The sequence below is a fragment of the Strix uralensis genome, chromosome 2 (genome assembly GCF_047716275.1).
Source record: "Strix uralensis isolate ZFMK-TIS-50842 chromosome 2, bStrUra1, whole genome shotgun sequence".
In the NCBI taxonomy this organism is placed as follows: Eukaryota; Metazoa; Chordata; class Aves; order Strigiformes; family Strigidae; genus Strix; species Strix uralensis.
Genome location: NC_133973.1, coordinates 123,528,116 through 123,546,347, shown reverse-complemented (window position 1 = coordinate 123,546,347; position 18,232 = coordinate 123,528,116). Strand labels below are relative to the sequence as shown.

Here is an 18,232-nt window from a genome sequence, read left to right as displayed (position 1 = left end):
AATTAAAAATGAGCTAAAGTCTGCATTTCTTCACCCATACTGCTACTACTTCTTGTAGTCTGTATTAAAGACGAAGTTCACTTTGCAGGTTTTTTTTCTCAAAGAATATGTGAAAAGATTTTTACAAAATGTTTAGCTTAATAACTTTTCATAGCTATCAAAATGCAAACTTTATATTGGAGTCATCTAGGCCTGGATAATATTGCTGTGATTTAGTAGCTGAAAACAGTGAAACCAACTCAGATGACGAGATACATTCATAATATTCACATTATTTAACAATGGTCAATGCACCTTTTTATGGTCAATGTGACATGAGTTGAATTTTAACTATTAATTTGAAGTTGATCAAATTTGAATGAGAACACAGTGCATATGTTAAAAATGTATTTAATAAATGAAGGATTCAAATAATCCATGCTTACTGTACATATTAAGTATGTATTATTCCCCTGTATTTCAGTGTTCAAAAGAATCCTGAAACTAAAGAAATACAAATTATTTCTACCGTCTTCAGAGTGTCTGCGTATGTAAGTATTAATAATTTTTTGGTACAGGATTTTACTGGAAGTAACATGCGTAACATGAAAATAATGAATTGCCGTTTACACAAAGAAAGCATAATATTCCATTTTAAAGGGTTATTTTTCCATAGTTGTCACTTTTTATTCATGAACTCTTTCCCTGATCTCATCCTCTTTATTAATTCTTCATCAATAACCACCAACTAAAGTGTTATTTGGTAGCTCACTAAAAATAGGTTTACTGGATTACACTTGAAGTCATAATAGTCATCCAGAAACTAGTTTATGAAAAAAACATTTCTTTAGGTTTGAGAAATTCTTGTTTCAGATCTACTTAACATAGCAGTAAGGATTAAGAATCCACTCTTGACTTTGTATAGTTCTGTTTCTGGAAATGTTGCTAGAATTTTCTGAGTAGCTTGTATTGCATCTGTTTCTGTAAAGACTGCAAGGAAGTTCAGTATACAAAAAGGTTGGGGTGGTGAGATGACTGCTAAACTCTTCTCCCCTCCCTTGTCAAGTCTCATTCCTGTCTGTTTCTCTTGCAAAATCATACATTTACCATCAAGATAAGTTTGAGAACTTGCTTCGTGTTTACTAGATTCAGCGTATCTGTCATTTAATTGTTATAATAGGATGAACTACTCCAAATTCTTCTTGAGTAACCAGAATATGTAATACTTAAATGTCAGATAACATACCCACTTTCAAAAGAACTAGCTGATGTCATTTCGGACTGCACAGACTTCCCTGTAAGTTGCCAATAGCCCAGTTGTTCATCTGTGGGTCATCATCTTTTAAGTACTGTGTGTGATTCATGAAAGGCTTTTGAAAGGGTTTTGAAAATAAGAACTTTATGGGTATATCAAATTTTACCTTTCTACTATGTTGCAGGCTGTAATAAAAATAAAATAAAAAAGCAAAACCCTGATAACTTGATGTTCTTCTGTTATTACTGTTTCCTTCCCATCTCTGAAACAAATGTATTGATGTGAACTGTGCAGATTTCTATGTGTAGGTAGGTGCATGATAGTTAAGAGCTCCCCTAACTGTCTTTGCCATACATTAAATATCATCAGTATTAAAAAAAAAAAAAAGAAAAGAAAAAAAGACAAACTTTGTCAACTATTTGAAAACAAAAAAGTGGATGGACAAAAGAAAATCCAGTGTAAATACAGAGCAGGCAATCCTCCCTGTAGGCTTGGGGGAAAATTGGGCTTTACTGCACATTCTGAAAATTTGTGAGGTGAAGAAGAATTCTGAAATTCTGGTTTCCATTAAAGAACATGCTGAAGAATTTTCTCTCAGAATAGAGAAAGGCTTAAACAGGTATATCTAGATTGTTTAGTGGCTCTGAGGATCAAAGCTCTTTAAAGTCTACTTGGCAATGACAGGAAGGGCACCTACTGGAGCACAAATGTCTTGTGCAATGATATAAAGTGTCTCGAGGAGATAACTACATTTCTGCAGTAGATTTAGTTTCTGAGTTCATTTGGTGAATAACTGTAGAGTGTGTCATTATGACCTTAACGTTGAGCTGACAATTTTTAAGCCATGTTTTCTTGGTTTCTATCTGAAAGAAACGGACATAACCTCTTAGCCTGATATAAAAAAAAAACCAAAACCAAACAAACAAAGAAAGCTGTTCTGGTAAAAGTGACTGGAAGAGCAGCTGAGAAGCTAGAAGAACACACATTTTTGCATGCTGGACTACTAAATGGACAAATAAATATAGCCATATATATGCACAAGTACAAATGGAATCAGGAATTAAGAAGTTTACGTAACCCCATCCTGACACCATCCCTTCCTTTTTATTTGCTTTTTAAGCTGTGGCTAAGAAGCCCTTGTTTTGGAAACAATATCCAAAAATCCACAGTATTAGAGATGTAATTATTTCAGGGTATTAAGGGGGAGTTATAAATGTCTGTAGATCGCTTCAACATCAAGACTCGACAGACCTGGGCATCACAAGAGAAATAATTTTAAATCTTGTGACCAAGTCCTCTGTTGAACTCCAAATACCCTTGAGAGCTTTGGGACTTGCATATAATGAAACATTGTTACAGCTGAAGTATTTGGATGCTACCCGATATGTTAGAACTTTCTTTATCTGAACTCAAACTATGGCAGTGTTAGAAATCAGTGTAATGCATAGTTTATTCAAAAAGTATTTAAAAAAAGAAAAAGTTTATTAAATGATCCAGTTCTGAGAGATGTTCAGCAGTATTTTTATTTCTGTATTATGCTATGCATTATGTTATGCATATGTACTCTTAAATAATCAGCTGATTATCTGTGTTCCTACAAAGAAAAAAAAAAGTGATCCTACTCTAACATCAGTAAATCAATCATTACACCCCCTGCATGTCTGAACCAAAGTCCACACTGCAGATGGAATTGGTATGATTCTTAATTTGTGTACATGCACCCTATTGCTCTAAAACCCAGAGTAGGTCTGTGTAAATTCCAGAGCCTTTATGCTCAAGTATTTTAAGGGGTTTATGACCTTCTTTACTAATTCAAATAAATTGAAGAACCCTTTTCATTTAATTAGATTATATTTCTTATTTTCCTGATACCAGGTTTGGTATATTCTGGAGTTTCTTGAAATGCCACATCACCAGAACTTAACTCGGTTTTGTTCTTGAGTTGTTGAACAAATTTCTCGTGTGCTAACAGTGCCTTTAAACAGCCAAAACCTCAACTGACATAGGTCAATTCCACAAGGACTGCAGGAGTGGGATCTTCAGTAGCAATGGGAAAAAAGTTTAACTAGCAATCACATTTTGATGTCGGTCTTCTCTTGCTTTTTTTCAGTTTCGTGCATGAGCTTAGGTTATTTTTGGATCAAACTCCAAAGGCATTGTGATGCCAAGTACTGTAAAGTCTTAAAGCTTGCTCTCCTTACTGCAACTGAGAATCCAGTGTTTGATACATATGTATCCCTGAAAAACACTTGAAGAGAGCTAGGCATCTTAAAATTGGAGCTACAGAGCTTGATGCTGTGTTGCTTAAAAATAGAATGCTATTTTTAGCTTGAGGCATTTGACTACCATTGGAAAATGCTGTGAATAAACATTATCAAATTTCTACCTGTCTTAAACAATGCTTTTGTGGTGGTGCTTATCTTAATTCAAGATTTATGCTCTTGAATAATCCCCCAAAGGAAGACACAAGAACATGTAGTAGGGGGTTCATCCTTTCTGAAATAACAGGAGAAAAAATGGGGTGCCAGTAACAGCTACTGGATGAAATTCACAAAAGGTCCTTGGAGCAGAAATTGGAACACAGATCTTTTCTGTCTAAGGTGACTGCCTTAACCACCGAGAGAGGTTACAGTGTTCATGTTTCCTTGGTCCAAAAAAGATGGATTATTTTATGCAAAGGAAGACAGCTCCAACAAAAGAATGTGAGAGATGTGCCTCTAATCTGGAATAGTCTGTAGTCCAGGAGTTTAAATTTTTTCTGGAGAAAATGGACAATATATGCAGTATAGCAATTTGTCTTAGGCAAAAAACGTGGAACAGAACCTACATCTCTTCAACTGTTGTATAAAGCTGTTGGGGAGCAGGAAGAAACTGTTACGTGTTTTAAAAGAAAGGAGGTGCCAGCTACGTATTTGCTTGTCTTTTAGATGTTCAATTACCAGACTGAATGAAAAAAAAAAAACAACAACCAACCCTCCAAAGATCCCACTATCTAGTTTCTGGATCCCTACTGGATTTGAAGCGTGTGTCAAGCTGTGCTGCCCTGTCAGTGCTGAAGTTTTTATTGACATGTGCAGACGCAGGATATTAAATTGAAGAGCCCAGTTCTTGTGTTGCTTGTCAGCTGAACGTGTTTTTTCGGAATGAGGATTTTGAAGCTAGGTGCCTAGATTCTCTTCAAACTCTTTCTGAGGATTGACACACAAAATATTTTCAAGAACTGTTCAAAGTTGTTAATAAGAGCTGTAATGAGAGTTTTCCTTAAATGCAAATATTTGAAACTGAACAGATGCATTAGCAAATGTTAAGTGAGAAAGAATTATTGATAGAACAGCTTTATGTATTAATATATAGACCCCAAACTTTTTTTCTGGTTCAAAGGAAACGTGATTGGACCATTGTGTATTTAATCATCTGTATTTTATGCTCTAATTGTGTAAAGACATGCTTACATGTTTAATTTTACATTTTATATTAATATTACATTTACTTCAAGATTATTGGAACTATGCAGACAGAAGTGGCGTGCATTTCGTAGTGTCAGGATCCTCATGGAGACATAACGCTGCTTAAATAAATTATGATGTATTTATTCTATTTTGCCATGAAATAAACTGTTACCATTGGAACAAAATGATACATTTCATTCAGATTTTATGAATTCTCTCATGGGTATCTATGTTGTTGCTAATACTGTGGTGGTTTTTTTACTTTCTCTCAGGATGATAATGGCCTATGCTACCCTTCAAGCAAAAGCCACCAACAGACTTTTGCCTACTTGGTCGTGGATCCCTGCAAGCGACATGTGCATGCGCTGTATCACTGTTTTGGTGGAAGCTTATTTACTAACTAGTTATAAACGTGGCTGTTCTCCAGCTTTACAAGGGAGCTGGCCTTCTCTCTGCAGGAATTCAGGTAGAAATTGCCTCCTTTTCTTGGGAGGAAGGATGTGCTCCTTGGTTATCCGCTCTGAATGGCTACAACTTCACGGAGATGTTGCTATGTGGGTGGTGACAAAAGTTTTTCTGTATTTAAAAGGCACACTTCTTGAAGCTGTTTTCTTGGCAGTTTTGTCCCCCTTCATTCACCCGTTTTATCTAATAAAAGGTATTTCTCAAGGTGTTCTTGTCTCCGTATGAAACAGCTTTTCAGATCCACGACGCATAAAAGCAGGGGGAGGCTACAGAGTCAGTGAAATCTCTGTGGAATCGGGAGAAAGTGCGTCAGGCGGCCCGGCCCGGCCCGCGCCGACCTCCCTGCCGGGCCCCTCGCCCCCAGCCCCGCTTCGTCCCGCGCGCTCACAGTCCCGGGAGGCCGGTGCCGCCCGGGGCGCGGCCGCCGCGCCGCCGCCAGGTGAGGCGGGGGCCGAGGGCCGACAGGCCGGGCCCGGCCGCCTCCTCACCCCGCGCAGGGCCGGGCCCCGCCGCCTCAGCCCCGCGGCGGCGGGGGGGGAGGGGGGGGGGGGGGGGGGGGCGCTGGCCGGAGCGGGGCGGGGGGTGTCCCGGACCAAGCTCCGGCCCCCGCCCAGCCCGCGGGCGGGACGCGTGTGGGGGCGCTCCTCCCGCCCGGCAGCGGCAACCCGGCAGGCGCGGGGGGCGGGGGAGGGGAGCGCGGCCGCCCCTCCCCACCCCCCCCGCGCGGAGCGGCCGCCTGGAAGTTGGGATGGAAGTTCGGGAGGGGAAAAAAAAAAAAAAAAAAAAAAAGTTCTGTTTGGCGGCACCGCTCCGTGGCAGCCGAGGGCGGGCGGGCGGCAGCCGGGAGAGGTGCGGGCGGGCGCGCAGGGAGGGGCGGTGGGGTGCCGGGCGAGCCCGGGCGTAGGGCGGTCTGCGGGCGGCGCGCGGGGGGGTCCGGGGGGGTCCGGGGGGGCCCGGGCAGAGCCCCCCGCGGCTGCGCCCCCCGAGCGGGAGGCGGTGCGGGCGGGCGCGCGCAGGAGGGCCGAGCAGCACAGGCTGCCTCGGTCGGATACGGTGCGGGCGGGCTCAGGGGGGGCGGAGCCGGCGGCGGAGAGTGATTCGGGCGGGCGTAACTCCGAACTTTTGTTTGGTGTGTTGTGTGAGTTAGTTTCCGCCGCCGGGACAGAGGCGCCGGCCGGGCTGGGCCGGGCTCGGGGAAGCGCCGCACGGTCAGAGTTGTTTTGCCAGTTGCTGCGGCCGGGTCGGTTTCCCCGCCGAAGGGCGAGAAGCAACCGGCGACAGCGGGACGAACCGCGGCCCGGGGAGCGGGGCATGCGGGGCTGGGAATCCGGGCTCTGAGCCGCCGAGCCCCGCCAGGGAAGCGCCGGGGGGTCCCGACGGAGCCATGGATCCTGGGCAGCCTCAACCGCAGCAGCCGCCGCAGGCAGCGCAGCCCCCGGCCTCGCAGCAGCCGCCGCCGCAGCCCCCGGGCGCGGTGTCGGGGGCCCCGGCCGGCTCGGCGCAGCCCCCGGGCGCGGGGCCCCCGCCGGCGGGGCACCAGATCGTCCATGTGCGGGGCGACTCGGAGACCGACTTGGAGGCGCTGTTCAACGCCGTGATGAACCCCAAGGGCGCCAACGTGCCGCACACGCTGCCCATGCGGCTGCGGAAGCTGCCCGACTCCTTCTTCAAGCCGCCCGAGCCCAAGGCCCACTCCCGCCAGGTGAGGGGGAGGGGGCGGCCGCGCCGCGGGCGGGCGGGGGGGGGGGGCGGCCCGGCCCGGCCCTGCGCTCACTCTCCTTCCCCGCCGCCGCCGGGCTCCTCCCGGGGGAGGCGTGTGGGGGAGGGGGCCGGGGCGGGAATCCGCCCTCCGCGGGGCTGAGCGGGGCGGGGGGCGCCGGGCCGGGGCTGCCGGCGAGCTGCAGCCTTTCTTCCTCCCTCGCCTTGCGGGGGAGTCCGCCCCCCCCACCTTTATTTGTTCTTCCCCGGGGGCGCCGTGCGGCCCCGCGCCTCAGGGCGCTGAGGGGAGCCGGCGCCGCGGCGGGGGGGCGGGCGGGCGGCCGCTGGCCCCGGCCCGGTCTCCGGTGGGGCCTCGGGCTCCACATCCGCTCCTTGCCGAGACCCGCGGCCGCTTTCTCGGCCTCACAGGGGAGGCGGCGGCGGTGCGGAGAAGCCCCTAAAACTTACGTGAAAACGCTTTTCTTGGAAGACGGGGAGGATTTCGCTTTGAAGTTTAATCCTCCTGCGTCGTGGGGCTGCCCGTCTGTTGAGGGGGGTAACGAGGTTGTGCCCAACTTCCCCCACCCCCGCCCCGTCAAACAATATGGATGTGGCTCTTCCACCATTTCATCACTGCGCTGGCTTGAGTAGGATTAACCCCCTCACGCACACACTAAAGAAGTTTAATTTCCGAGCCGCGCTTCAGGGCCGACGGCGCGGAGGGTCCGCCGAGCGAACCTCCCGCAGCCCGGGCAGCAGCGGTTGGAACTCGGCATGGCCGGGCTGGGGGTGGCCGAGGCCTCGGCGGCCCCGGGGGGCTGCGGGCAGGGCCGGCCCCGGGGGGCTGCGGGCAGGGCCGGCCCGCGGCCGCCGGGAGCGTTCGGTCTTAAGCAGAGTGACTTTTGTGCCACGACCTAGGTGTTGGTGTGAATACGACTGAAAGTTAATGTTTAGGCTGCTGTTACCAACTTTTTGGAAGGAGACTGTGCCTACTCGAGTGTTTTATTAAGTAGTGAACTTTGTTGCTAAGCTATAAAATAGGTTTTATTATTGGCTATTGTCACTGTGTAGCCAGTAGGAGTGAAACTTGCTCTGTGTACTGGTGCCTGGTACTCTTGTTGTTAAGGGTCTGTCAACATTTCCATTATTAAACTTCTGTTTTGAAGGATTTATAACTTGGCTTCAGAAATTCACTCCAGGCTGAACCTTGGCACGTACTCTCTCGGCCCAGGAGTTAATTCATTTTCCAAATACTCGAAAAATCAGTCTGGCCTTCATATTGCAGGACCGAAAAGAAAATAGAAAGGGGTGGGGCTCAGTTGCTTCTGTAGTTTTGCTTGCTTCTGAGTTGCGGACCTTCGTCGATAGCATACTGAAATCCAGCGAGGAATAAGGTTATTACGTGTAGTTTTTTTCTAAGTTGTGCAAATCTTATCGCAGTTCCATGGTGCACAAATGTGAACTGGTATACATTCAGCTAACAGTCGGTGCTGTGTCTTGTTAAACACAGTAACTGTAGTTAAATAGCTGTCGCGTTTGAAAGGCACTTAACGTGTGTGACGTTCATACAACTTGTACTTTCAAGCTTAGCGTTATCTTGCTTGTGTATATTACTCTTCATCTGTAATGCATATTTAGTTGGATCACTGTTCCTTGTACCAGTCGGTGGTTCCTAAAACATAAACTTGAAATCCAGCTAAAGCCAGAGAAGTATCTGGTTCACCGTGGACTGTCTTTTTAAAAAAGACTGTTTTCATTTTCCTTTTCATCTCATTGTGCCACGAAAATAGTGTTTAACAGAAAAGGTCTTTAAATTTCTGTAATTCTCCCGCTTTCTCAAGAACTAAAATGCCTCAAATTCAGTTGATTTGCAACTTGGTGTATTTTGTTTAAATGTAAGCTAATTCGTTACCAGGTTAATATATGAAGCTTCACGTGTGCTTGCATACAGATGTAGTGAAACAGAATTGTCAGTTCTCCGTAAGAGTGCATAAATTGGGGCCTCATAGAAGGTGCAATACCTTGTGTAGAGAGGTGTGGTAGGGGCTGATACATGCGTCTTATTATAGGTGTCCGTGTCTTCTGGTGTATCTACAAAATCAATTAATTGGTAAATATATTTTTAAAAGTCAATATTACTTTATTCCAGTTTTCAGAGCTGCTTTTTCTGTTTCACAGTGGACACGTATTTACTACTGGCACGGAAGTTCTATGTACTTATGACTGGTAACTCTGGTGAATGGTCTTGTGAGTCATTTCTGATTGACTGGTTAAACAGTTTGCTGAAGCTTTGCTTTGGCTAAAGCGTGGACAGACTCTTCAAAAGCTCCCAGTACCCCTAAAAGTGCGGTTTGCATGTCGTTTAGGAAATTTGGTGTTCAGTATTGTTGTATAGGTTTGGTTTTTTTTTTTATGGTTGAGTTCAGGAGTCTTCCTCCGTTGGAACTCACTGCTGTCAGTAGGCATTTCTGTTGCTTTTCTCCTTGTGTAATCTTTTTAAACCCCTGCAGAGGGTGTATGTGTGGGTGTATTTGCACCCCCACACCCCAGTTTCAAAAGGAGAGTGGGAAATTAACTCCTCCACATAAAGTGGGTGCTCTGGTAATGGGTGGGTGCAGTCCAGTAATGAACCAGGCCATATGCTGTATGACGACTGCTGACTGTGGCCATGTTTTTTTCTTAACCCTGAACCAAGGAGTAAGAACTTTAGTTTTCAAAATAAAACTAAAGGCACTTAGCACATACTTACACTTAATATTTCTTGACTTACATAAGGGCTTTTGTGATGCTAATTAACCAACCTACTTGGAGGCTCTCTTGAACAGCAACAACTGGAAAATAAGCAGAACTTTAGAATGACTAACTTAAGAATTTCTTCTGAAAGGTTCATTTAAAGTGAAATGTCTTCTGACAGCTGAAATCTAAGAATCTTAATGGGAATAATTTCACTCCTGGCAGGCCAGCACTGATGCAGGGACAGCAGGAGCCCTGACCCCACAGCATGTCCGAGCTCATTCCTCTCCAGCATCACTGCAGCTGGGAGCTGTTTCTCCAGGGACTCTTACACCCTCTGGAGTAGTGACTGGACCCGGAGCTCCATCTTCCCAACATCTCCGCCAGTCCTCATTTGAGATCCCTGATGATGTACCTTTGCCACCAGGTTGGGAGATGGCTAAGACACCATCTGGACAGAGATACTTTCTTAAGTAAGTAAAACTTGTTTTCAGTTAGCTTTATCTCTGGCATTTTTTGTTGTGGGTTTGTTTTGGGTTTTTTTAGTACAGTCTCTGAATTTTAGTAAATTTCATTGTGTTTAACATACTTTTAAAAACATGCTCCTGATTTTAAGTAGGAGATCCTACCACTTCAGTATTTCTCCAATATTAACTCTCTGCTGGTTCTCAAAACTGTATGGTACTCTGTGAATATTTATCCTATCTTAATCTTGGCTGAAGAATGTTATCCATTATATTGTATACTAAAAATGAGTGAAATGCGCATAGTGATTTTTAAACAACGTGACTTTCGGATTTGCTGAATCTGGCCAGAGTTCTTGTGCAGGTCAACATACATTTTACCTCATTTTTATGACACAGATGTAAAAATTCAGAGTAATTTTAGAAATTATTGTGGTGAGAATGTATCAGGACTTCTTAATTTTTGAACAAGGACAATTGTGTAAGTACACAATCAAAACATTTTTGCCTACTTTCTAATCATAAGGAAATTAATACATGTGTGTGTTTGCAGTTTTAGGGTCATCTACATTCCCTGCAGTGAAAGGGAAATTGCAGAACTTCTAACATTGTTTCTTGTTCCTACAGCTGTAGCTTTTTCACACAGTGAAATTATTATCACCTTTTTCTATAACTGAAAGAGGGGTTACACATGCCAGCCATCTGACACCTAATTCATCAGGGAGCATTTTCTTTTATGCTGTGTAGTTTTCTAAAACAGCAGGAGCTTGTCCTTCTTCCTGAAAGTATGCCCACCAAGATGCATAATTGGCCCTCAAATATTTTGACTATATTTTGAACATTTTATTTAACTGCAAGTCTCTAAATAACCCATTATATGTCATTTTCAGGGCTGGGAGAGGGGAGGGCAGCATAGTGTGCTATTTATGTAAAACTTGTTTCAGCCAAGAAAAACATCTTTATCCCTACCTTTCTTGCTAAAACATTGTCATTAATATATGCATTTGGTTGAAGTAGTTGAGTTTGTAGCTTCAAAAACAAATTTACATTGTCTGCAACGAAAATGGAACTTGCAGTACTTCTTAAAACCGTTGCTTGTTCCTATAGCAATGATGTTTCCATACAGAAATTAGCATCAGTCTTTTTTTAACCGAAAAGAGGTTATGGCAGTTGTCTGACATCATTTGAGACTGAAGGTTACTTTTTGAAAACAATCATTCTGTATTAGGAATACGAAAATGAGCATATATAGATCTTAAAGGTGTGATATTTTCTTTGGTGAAGTTTAACAAATCAGCGTATTCTAGAATGTGAGCTCTTCAGTGGGCACAAATAGAATTTTTTTTGAACTGTGTAAGTTTATGCCATTTGAGAATTGTAGTTCATTGGACCCTGAGGAAGGCGCAGACAGTTTTAAAATGAAAAGCAAACTTTGTGCTAGTGAGAACTCTTAAAGAGCAGCTTATGAAGCATGAAAAATAGATATTTGATTTTTAAGTTTTACTGTCACAAGTGTTTGTTTGATAATGCTGTCAATTTTACAGAAATCAAACAGTTTAAGAGATGCAAAATGTCTTCATGGTCTTACCGATTTTTTAAAAATCATGTTCATTCAGGTGAAATCAGAGTGAAAGGTTTGTTCTTGGAAAGCTTCAGTTTCATTATTACCAGAAAAAATCTTTTCCTTTTTTTCTGCAAGTTTTTTTTGTCCTTTCTTGGTGTCCTGGTATCCATTTCAAAGGGTCAGGTTTCAGCAAGAACAATAAAGAGCCTGAGACTGGAAAGTACACACAAGTCTGGCAAACTCATCTGCATGAGCAAGATCGTTTGTTCTCGAGCAGACATCCAAAGTAAATGATTGAAAGAGCTGCTAGCTGTGAAGGATGTGTCTTGAAGGGGAAAGGAGTGGAAACAAACCAGGTTGTTAGGAAGAAAAATAAAGGCTGTACTTTTTGAACCTCTCCCTGCTGGGTCACATGCTGACCTTGGGAGATTTTAAACAGCTTAATGGGCTGTTTTCTTTTGGCTTTCCTTGGGTGATGCTGTGGTATGGGAGAGTCTAATGAGGACAGTTCTGAAGGCTCTGTTCACACTTGGAGAACGTTTGTTGTTCCTAAAATGTTGGTTAATGCTCTCTACAGGTGAGATCCACCAACTTCATTGGAGTTCATGAAGATTTGTAAAAAAACCATTTCAAGTACTAGCAAAATGTTTGCTTTGTATGTTCAGGGAACCTGAAGAAATGTAAGAATTATTTTTGAGTAGTAAGTTTTTATTTCAGAAGCTTTTTTCAGGGTTGAGTGATAAGTTCTGTCTCCTACTGCAAGCCCATTAAAACTCACATCATATCTAGTTATACCTTAAATATTTGCTCGAAGCGTGAGTACTAAGGTTCCTGATGCTAAATACATTTAATGTGATTCCTTCTACCATATGCAGATTTTTGGTGTCTCTTTCAAGTATTCAGCTTTTTTGTTGGATTGGCTGCATTGCTTTTTGTTTCCATTTGCTCTGCTCTGTAGCCACTCCATGAAAAGTCTGGTAATCAGGCTCTAGAAAGATCTTTTCAGAATAGGTAACAGAATTAGATTTTTTCCAGATGTCAGTAAGCCTTATGGTTATAGTTATCATAATATACTACAGTGCAAACAGAATAATATAAAATGTAGTACTGTACTTGGTACAGTCTGGCGTATAGTCACTTCCACTAATCAATGGGTCAAGCACTGCAAGCATAGTAGTTTGTGTAGAGAAATGGGAATAGTGTGTATGGGAGAGAAAATACTTGTCTGTATGTATAGATACATGCATAGAGTTATTTGGCCAGATATTTTATATACACACCACATGTATCCATACATATTAAAAGAGAATGAGAGTGGCAGTGTAGGGTCTGAACCAGAACTACTCTTGTCAATCAGTCTGTCATCTAGGTAAAGAGAGCCCTTTATGTATGAATGCCCAACACACAATTTGCCAGAATTCTGCTTACTCGTGTTCACCTCACTGTTATGAGTAAGACTCCTGAGTATAATTTTCCATTAGTGAAAATGCAGGTGATTTTGGTCAGTGCATTAAGACATGCTTGCTATACAGATGGTAAAACTAATACTATTTTTTACTGAAACTGCAACTTAAATAGAGCTCCTAAGTTAAGACCTGCCTGGTTAGTAAGTGGTCACATCTGAGTCATCTCAGCATTGCTGTGCGGTATGCTTTAGCCCATTCTTAAACATGCAGTAAAAAAGACTTACTTGGTTTGTGTGGTGATGTCAACTGCATTGCTTTTTAACCACTTCCTGTTAGCCAGCTGCTGGTTGACATTTCAGTGAACTATGGAGAAAGATAGGGGATTGCTCTCTAGGCAAAAGATAATATGCCACGGGAGTAGTAGATAACAACTTGCAGAAAAAAATAAGTTTTATTCAATTTTAGAATTACTCTTGTATAATTTTAACTTAGTGTTATGCTTTTAATTCTTACAAAGCTTGTGTAATACCTCTTCTCATTTTGTAGTGTGAGGAAAAGTTAACTGATTGTCCAGCAAACCAATCTTGTAATTATTTTTCCTACAGGAAGTAGTTCTTGCAAGCAGTTTATCAACAACTTCCTATTTTTTTCTGTGAAGTGTTGAATGACTTCCTGAAGGAGGCCAAGGTGGTTTTCATTAGTATCTGTGGGTGTGTTTGAGGTCTTTACCCATTTGGCAGAAACCTTGGAAGTAGATTGCTGTTACACATTTCTTATGTGCTCTATACAGAGGTATGGCTTTGGATGTTATGAAACCAAATCGTTTTAAGATAACAGGGAAGTTTGTTGCTGCGCTTTTTTTTTTCTCATGTCACACATGAAAAATATCCGGTAACGCTGTTAAATTTCTCTCGCATCCCATTTTTGCCCCTGACTAGAACCACCCACTATACTAACATCATCTACTCCTCTCTCTCCCACCCTACAAAGTAATCTTAGTCTTCCAGGGCAGATGTTCATTGGAAAAACTGCTGCCACAGTTGCATATTTTATTGAATACCTTAATTTACTGGGGAAATGCATATTCAGAATCATCAGCTAATATGAGTTCTTGTGTTTATGGTTCTACAGTTCAGGCTAGTTTGTCATTAAAAGGGGCTGTATTGTTGGAAACCAAAACTGCAACCGCTGCTTCTGATGGGTTTGTCCACTTTTCATGCTTTTTATACTAAGAAGCAGTTGAAGATTTTTGTTTGCTAAATTTTATTTGTAATATGTCAAGTTAATTTCATTTTTATATTGATTATTTCTGAGTGTCTATGAAAATATTTATAAGATCGGTGCTGTACAAAAAAAAGCCATGAGATTTGTGCGGGGGAAAATGGGCACTGTTGGTTTCAGAACATAGCTGGAGGAAAAAACTATTAGTTAAAACACTTTTAAAGTAAAACATACTGTGGTATGTTTTATTTCCGTTTCTTTAAGAAGGTAAAGGAAGAATAAGGGCAAACCTGCCTTATTTGTGTTAGCACTGAGACTGAACTGGGAGGAGGGTGAAAGTACATCTTCAGCCCTCTGAATTCAGAGAACTTTCAGCCAGCTTAGTGGGTGGGCATCAGTGAAAGCAATGGCACACAGTGCTTTTCTTGTGTTTAGTTTTGTTTCACTTAAGAAAAATTGCAAACAGTGATATCCATACATTCAATACTCTGCCATACAAGGTGATTTTATAAGACTATTGGAAAAACAGTTTAATAGATGTGATTTCAGGTAAACCAAAAACATCATACCCTGTGGTTTTCACTAATGTATTTTCCTTTTATTTATAAGCATATTGGCATTTATTATCTCCAGAAGAAAGTAGAACTGGGGAAAAATACAGGATCTGTGGCAGTTAGTTGTAAATTAATAATTAAATTATCTCTGAGGACTTTTTTTGTTTTCTTTAATTGGCTGTCAATCTGTACCTTTCTTACTCCCACAGGTTTTTGCCTTTCAATATATCTCTCATAAAAATAATCTTTGTGCTTTATAATGTCTGATTTGGTGCCCATTGAAATCTTTCCATAAACTCTAAAAAGCACTGGATTAATCCTCTACTGAGAGCTTCTAATACTGTAGAGGAGCATGTGCCAGCTGTAGAAAATGTGAATATAATTCTTACAAATCTAAATAGGATCTGAATATACACTCAATGGAGAGAGAAAGCAATGGCATGCTCGGAAGAATAAGGTATTAGCGCAGTGTTCACTAAGGAGGAAAAATATGGTTGTTTCAAGTAGCAAACATATAAAACTAAACCTTTCAACTTCACTTATGGAATTGGTCAAAACTACTCCTGGTTTAGCTGATGAGAATACTGGTATAGTTTTGGTTTGTATGCTTTAATGCCTAATACTGTTTTATAGCAATGCTTTTCTATCTTCTGAATCAAGTTTGAGATCGGTTTTATCTTACCGTGGTCTAAAAACTGTGCTATGTTGAAAGCTGTAATTGTGACCAAGATCTTTATTAACTAGTCTTTCATGATGAGAAATCTTAGAGTCGCTCTGATCAGTAATAAGAGGAGGCTTCTGATACAGGTTTAATTGGAATTTCATGTTAAAAAAGATGCTTCTGCAATTCTGCTTCTTAAAGATTTTGTCAGGTTATATTTGGTTTGAAGTAGTAGCATCAGGCTCTGTGGGAGCAATTAGAGTGCTATGGAACCATTCCTGTTTTCTCGGGTCTTGACCTCTTCTAAAGACAAACAAGAATTAGATATAAATCAAGATGAATGTCCTCTAGACTCTCATCCTTTTGCCTTTCTTCTGTATGTTGAAGATGGCAAAGAATTATAGTTGTGGTTTTTTTAGTAGTCATCTGGTTTGTAGCATAGGGTAATCTGTAACCCATCAGTCACATCATGGAAATTCCTACTCGATAGAAAGCAGTAAAATAATAAGAGGATGTTAATTTGAAAGTTCCCATGAAAGTAAGACGGGCACTACCCACCAGTTTTTGCAAAAAATACTTTGGATGGGTAAACGCAATTGAACTCATCAGTGGCCTATGTGGGTAAAATCATACCTGCTTTTACAAGATCAATGTCTTACTCTCGTTTCTCTTTTAGAAATGAAAAAATCAGTAGCTTTAAAATTCCAAATATAAACTCTTCATTTATAGTTTGCACAGTTTCCATCTGTAATTGTGGCGCAACAGCTGCAGTTTTTTAAAAGCTGACACAGAGCAAGCAAAGCGGAATTTTCACTCAGTTTATCCATTTTTACAGTAGACTTTCAGAGAAGGTAACTTATTAGCACTGGGAATGCTAAATATTTAACTACAGGACCTAAATTGGGTTACATGTAAAATTAAAGCAGAGTTCCTGGTTTACTCCCAAAGAAACGTTTTCACGTATCAGACATAAGCAGTTACTGGATGACGCCTAGGAGAGCAAGATGTGTTACTCAGGGTTGAGATACAAGGTTAATGTTAAAACTAGTCTGATATGAACTACAAGCAGTTTCTTTTGGGCTCTTGATTAAGACTAGACACCTCCCTCCATAACCAACCAGAGGAAAAACCCAAAATTGAGGTAAACAGCTAGAGAGAGCTGTCAGCCAAAACTAAAGATGTTTCTCTTCTTTTTATATGTGGCCAGACTACTGCATGTGTTTGTCTTCATCGCTGGGAACAAATTCAGATGATGTAATTAGATTTAGTTTAATCTTTTGAAACTGATAGCTACTCAGTTCTCCTATGAATTTTGTGCCTTGTATTTTTATGAATTCCAACGTATTTGCATTTATTGTTTGTAAAGTCCAAACATACATACGCAGTAAAACTCATTAATGGTGGAACTCGCTGTCTTTCACTTCTTGTGTAAACATTGTTCCCTCTTTTAAGGTGTGGGTGTTTGTTTTTTTTTTTTTTTTTCTTTTTTTTCCCCCCAACAAGCTGTGCATGATTAGGTAAACCTTAATATTTAAATGACTCAGTTTGTCTTGTAAATTCCAAAGAAAATTTGACTTGGCTGAATGCAGGAAATTTACAGGAGATTTCTGTGAATAGCATCCTTTGGCAGGTGCCCCTAAGACATGGTCAGGATACCATGTAGTTGACCCAAAAGAAAGACAGAATTGTCTCTAGGGGAAATTTGACAGCCTGGGGGTTAGCATAATGTGAAACAAAACTTTTGGGAGGAGGCTGTGTATTGGAATGTTAACAGATGCCATGTAGTGGCAGGACATACTGTCACAAACAGCTTGCTACCTCATTTTGATGTAGTGCTGCCCTGAGAAATTTACCGGATAAACTATAATTTTTGTTAAGCATTTAAATAGGAGTCGAGAGCATGGGGGAAATTTGTCTTCTTTATTATGAAAATGGTACCTAATAGCTGTTCTTTTGGTAAATAAAACTGGAGTTTCATTTGGGGAAGTTTTTTTGAAAGGTGTGACTAAGTGGTGTCTCTGCTTCATGGCCTCCTGAAGTGCTTCTTGGAGTCTGTTTTCTGGGATTCACTCTGCTGGTGGTTTATTTGGCTTTTTTTTTAACTAAGTTACTTCAGGCTGTGTTTCAGGCAAGTATAGCTAGGTTTTCTAAATTACTGGTTAAGTCAAGCTAATAATATAAAGCTGCCTTGTAAAGTAAGACTTTTACCAGTATACTGCCTGTCAGTCATGCCAGTTGCTAAGGCAACAAAGCTGTCTTGAAAACAGTCTTGGACTTTGCTTTAATTTCACTAATGAGACTTTGCTGTGTCATAGTGAAAGACCAGATCCCTTTTGTTGAGTTTCTGACACGCTGTTTGGTAACTTAGATCAGTGTTAGTGGTTAAGTTTAGTTACTGATTATTCTATTGAGGTTGTGAAGCCAGTTTTTTTTTCTGCCGAACTGTTTTATAGGGAAGTCAAGTAAATGTCATTTACTATTGCTAGTTTATCTCCAGTGGGTTCTGGTTTATGGAAAGCTTTGTTGGAAGCCTGTCTGCACTACAGAAGTTTACTTAAATAGTGTTAACTGCTTTAAGGATGCCTTTCCCTTTCTGATTACCTGTTGTAACTGAAATGCTAAGTAAACCTTTTGCCTTTTCCAGATATGTTGTAAAATTAGACATTTATGACATAATAAAACATTATCTGAAAGCAAACATGCATAGATTGTATAGGCAAAATGAAATTCTTTGGGTAAAGGAAAGAAACGCAACTCAGATATTTTCTCATAGGATCTCACTT

At 41.6% G+C, this 18,232-nt stretch overlaps 2 protein-coding genes across 10 annotated transcripts in view; both read left to right on the top strand.

Moving 5' to 3' along the window:
- CFAP300 (cilia and flagella associated protein 300) overlaps positions 1–5,402 on the top strand; it is a 31,664-nt gene extending 26,262 nt beyond the window's left edge. For both annotated transcript variants that reach the window (XM_074861044.1, XM_074861043.1), the window contains 2 exons: positions 464–530; positions 4,956–5,402. In XM_074861044.1, the coding sequence (XP_074717145.1) occupies positions 464–530; positions 4,956–5,087 (199 nt within the window). In that variant the 3' untranslated portion in view covers positions 5,088–5,402. The remainder of the gene's footprint in view (positions 1–463; positions 531–4,955) is intronic.
- A 380-nt stretch (positions 5,403–5,782) lies between these two features.
- YAP1 (Yes1 associated transcriptional regulator) overlaps positions 5,783–18,232 on the top strand; it is a 98,497-nt gene continuing 86,047 nt past the window's right edge. For all 8 annotated transcript variants that reach the window (XM_074860206.1, XM_074860204.1, XM_074860205.1 and 5 more), the window contains exons 1-2: positions 5,783–6,850; positions 9,805–10,052. In XM_074860206.1, the coding sequence (XP_074716307.1) occupies positions 6,533–6,850; positions 9,805–10,052 (566 nt within the window). In that variant the 5' untranslated portion in view covers positions 5,783–6,532. The remainder of the gene's footprint in view (positions 6,851–9,804; positions 10,053–18,232) is intronic.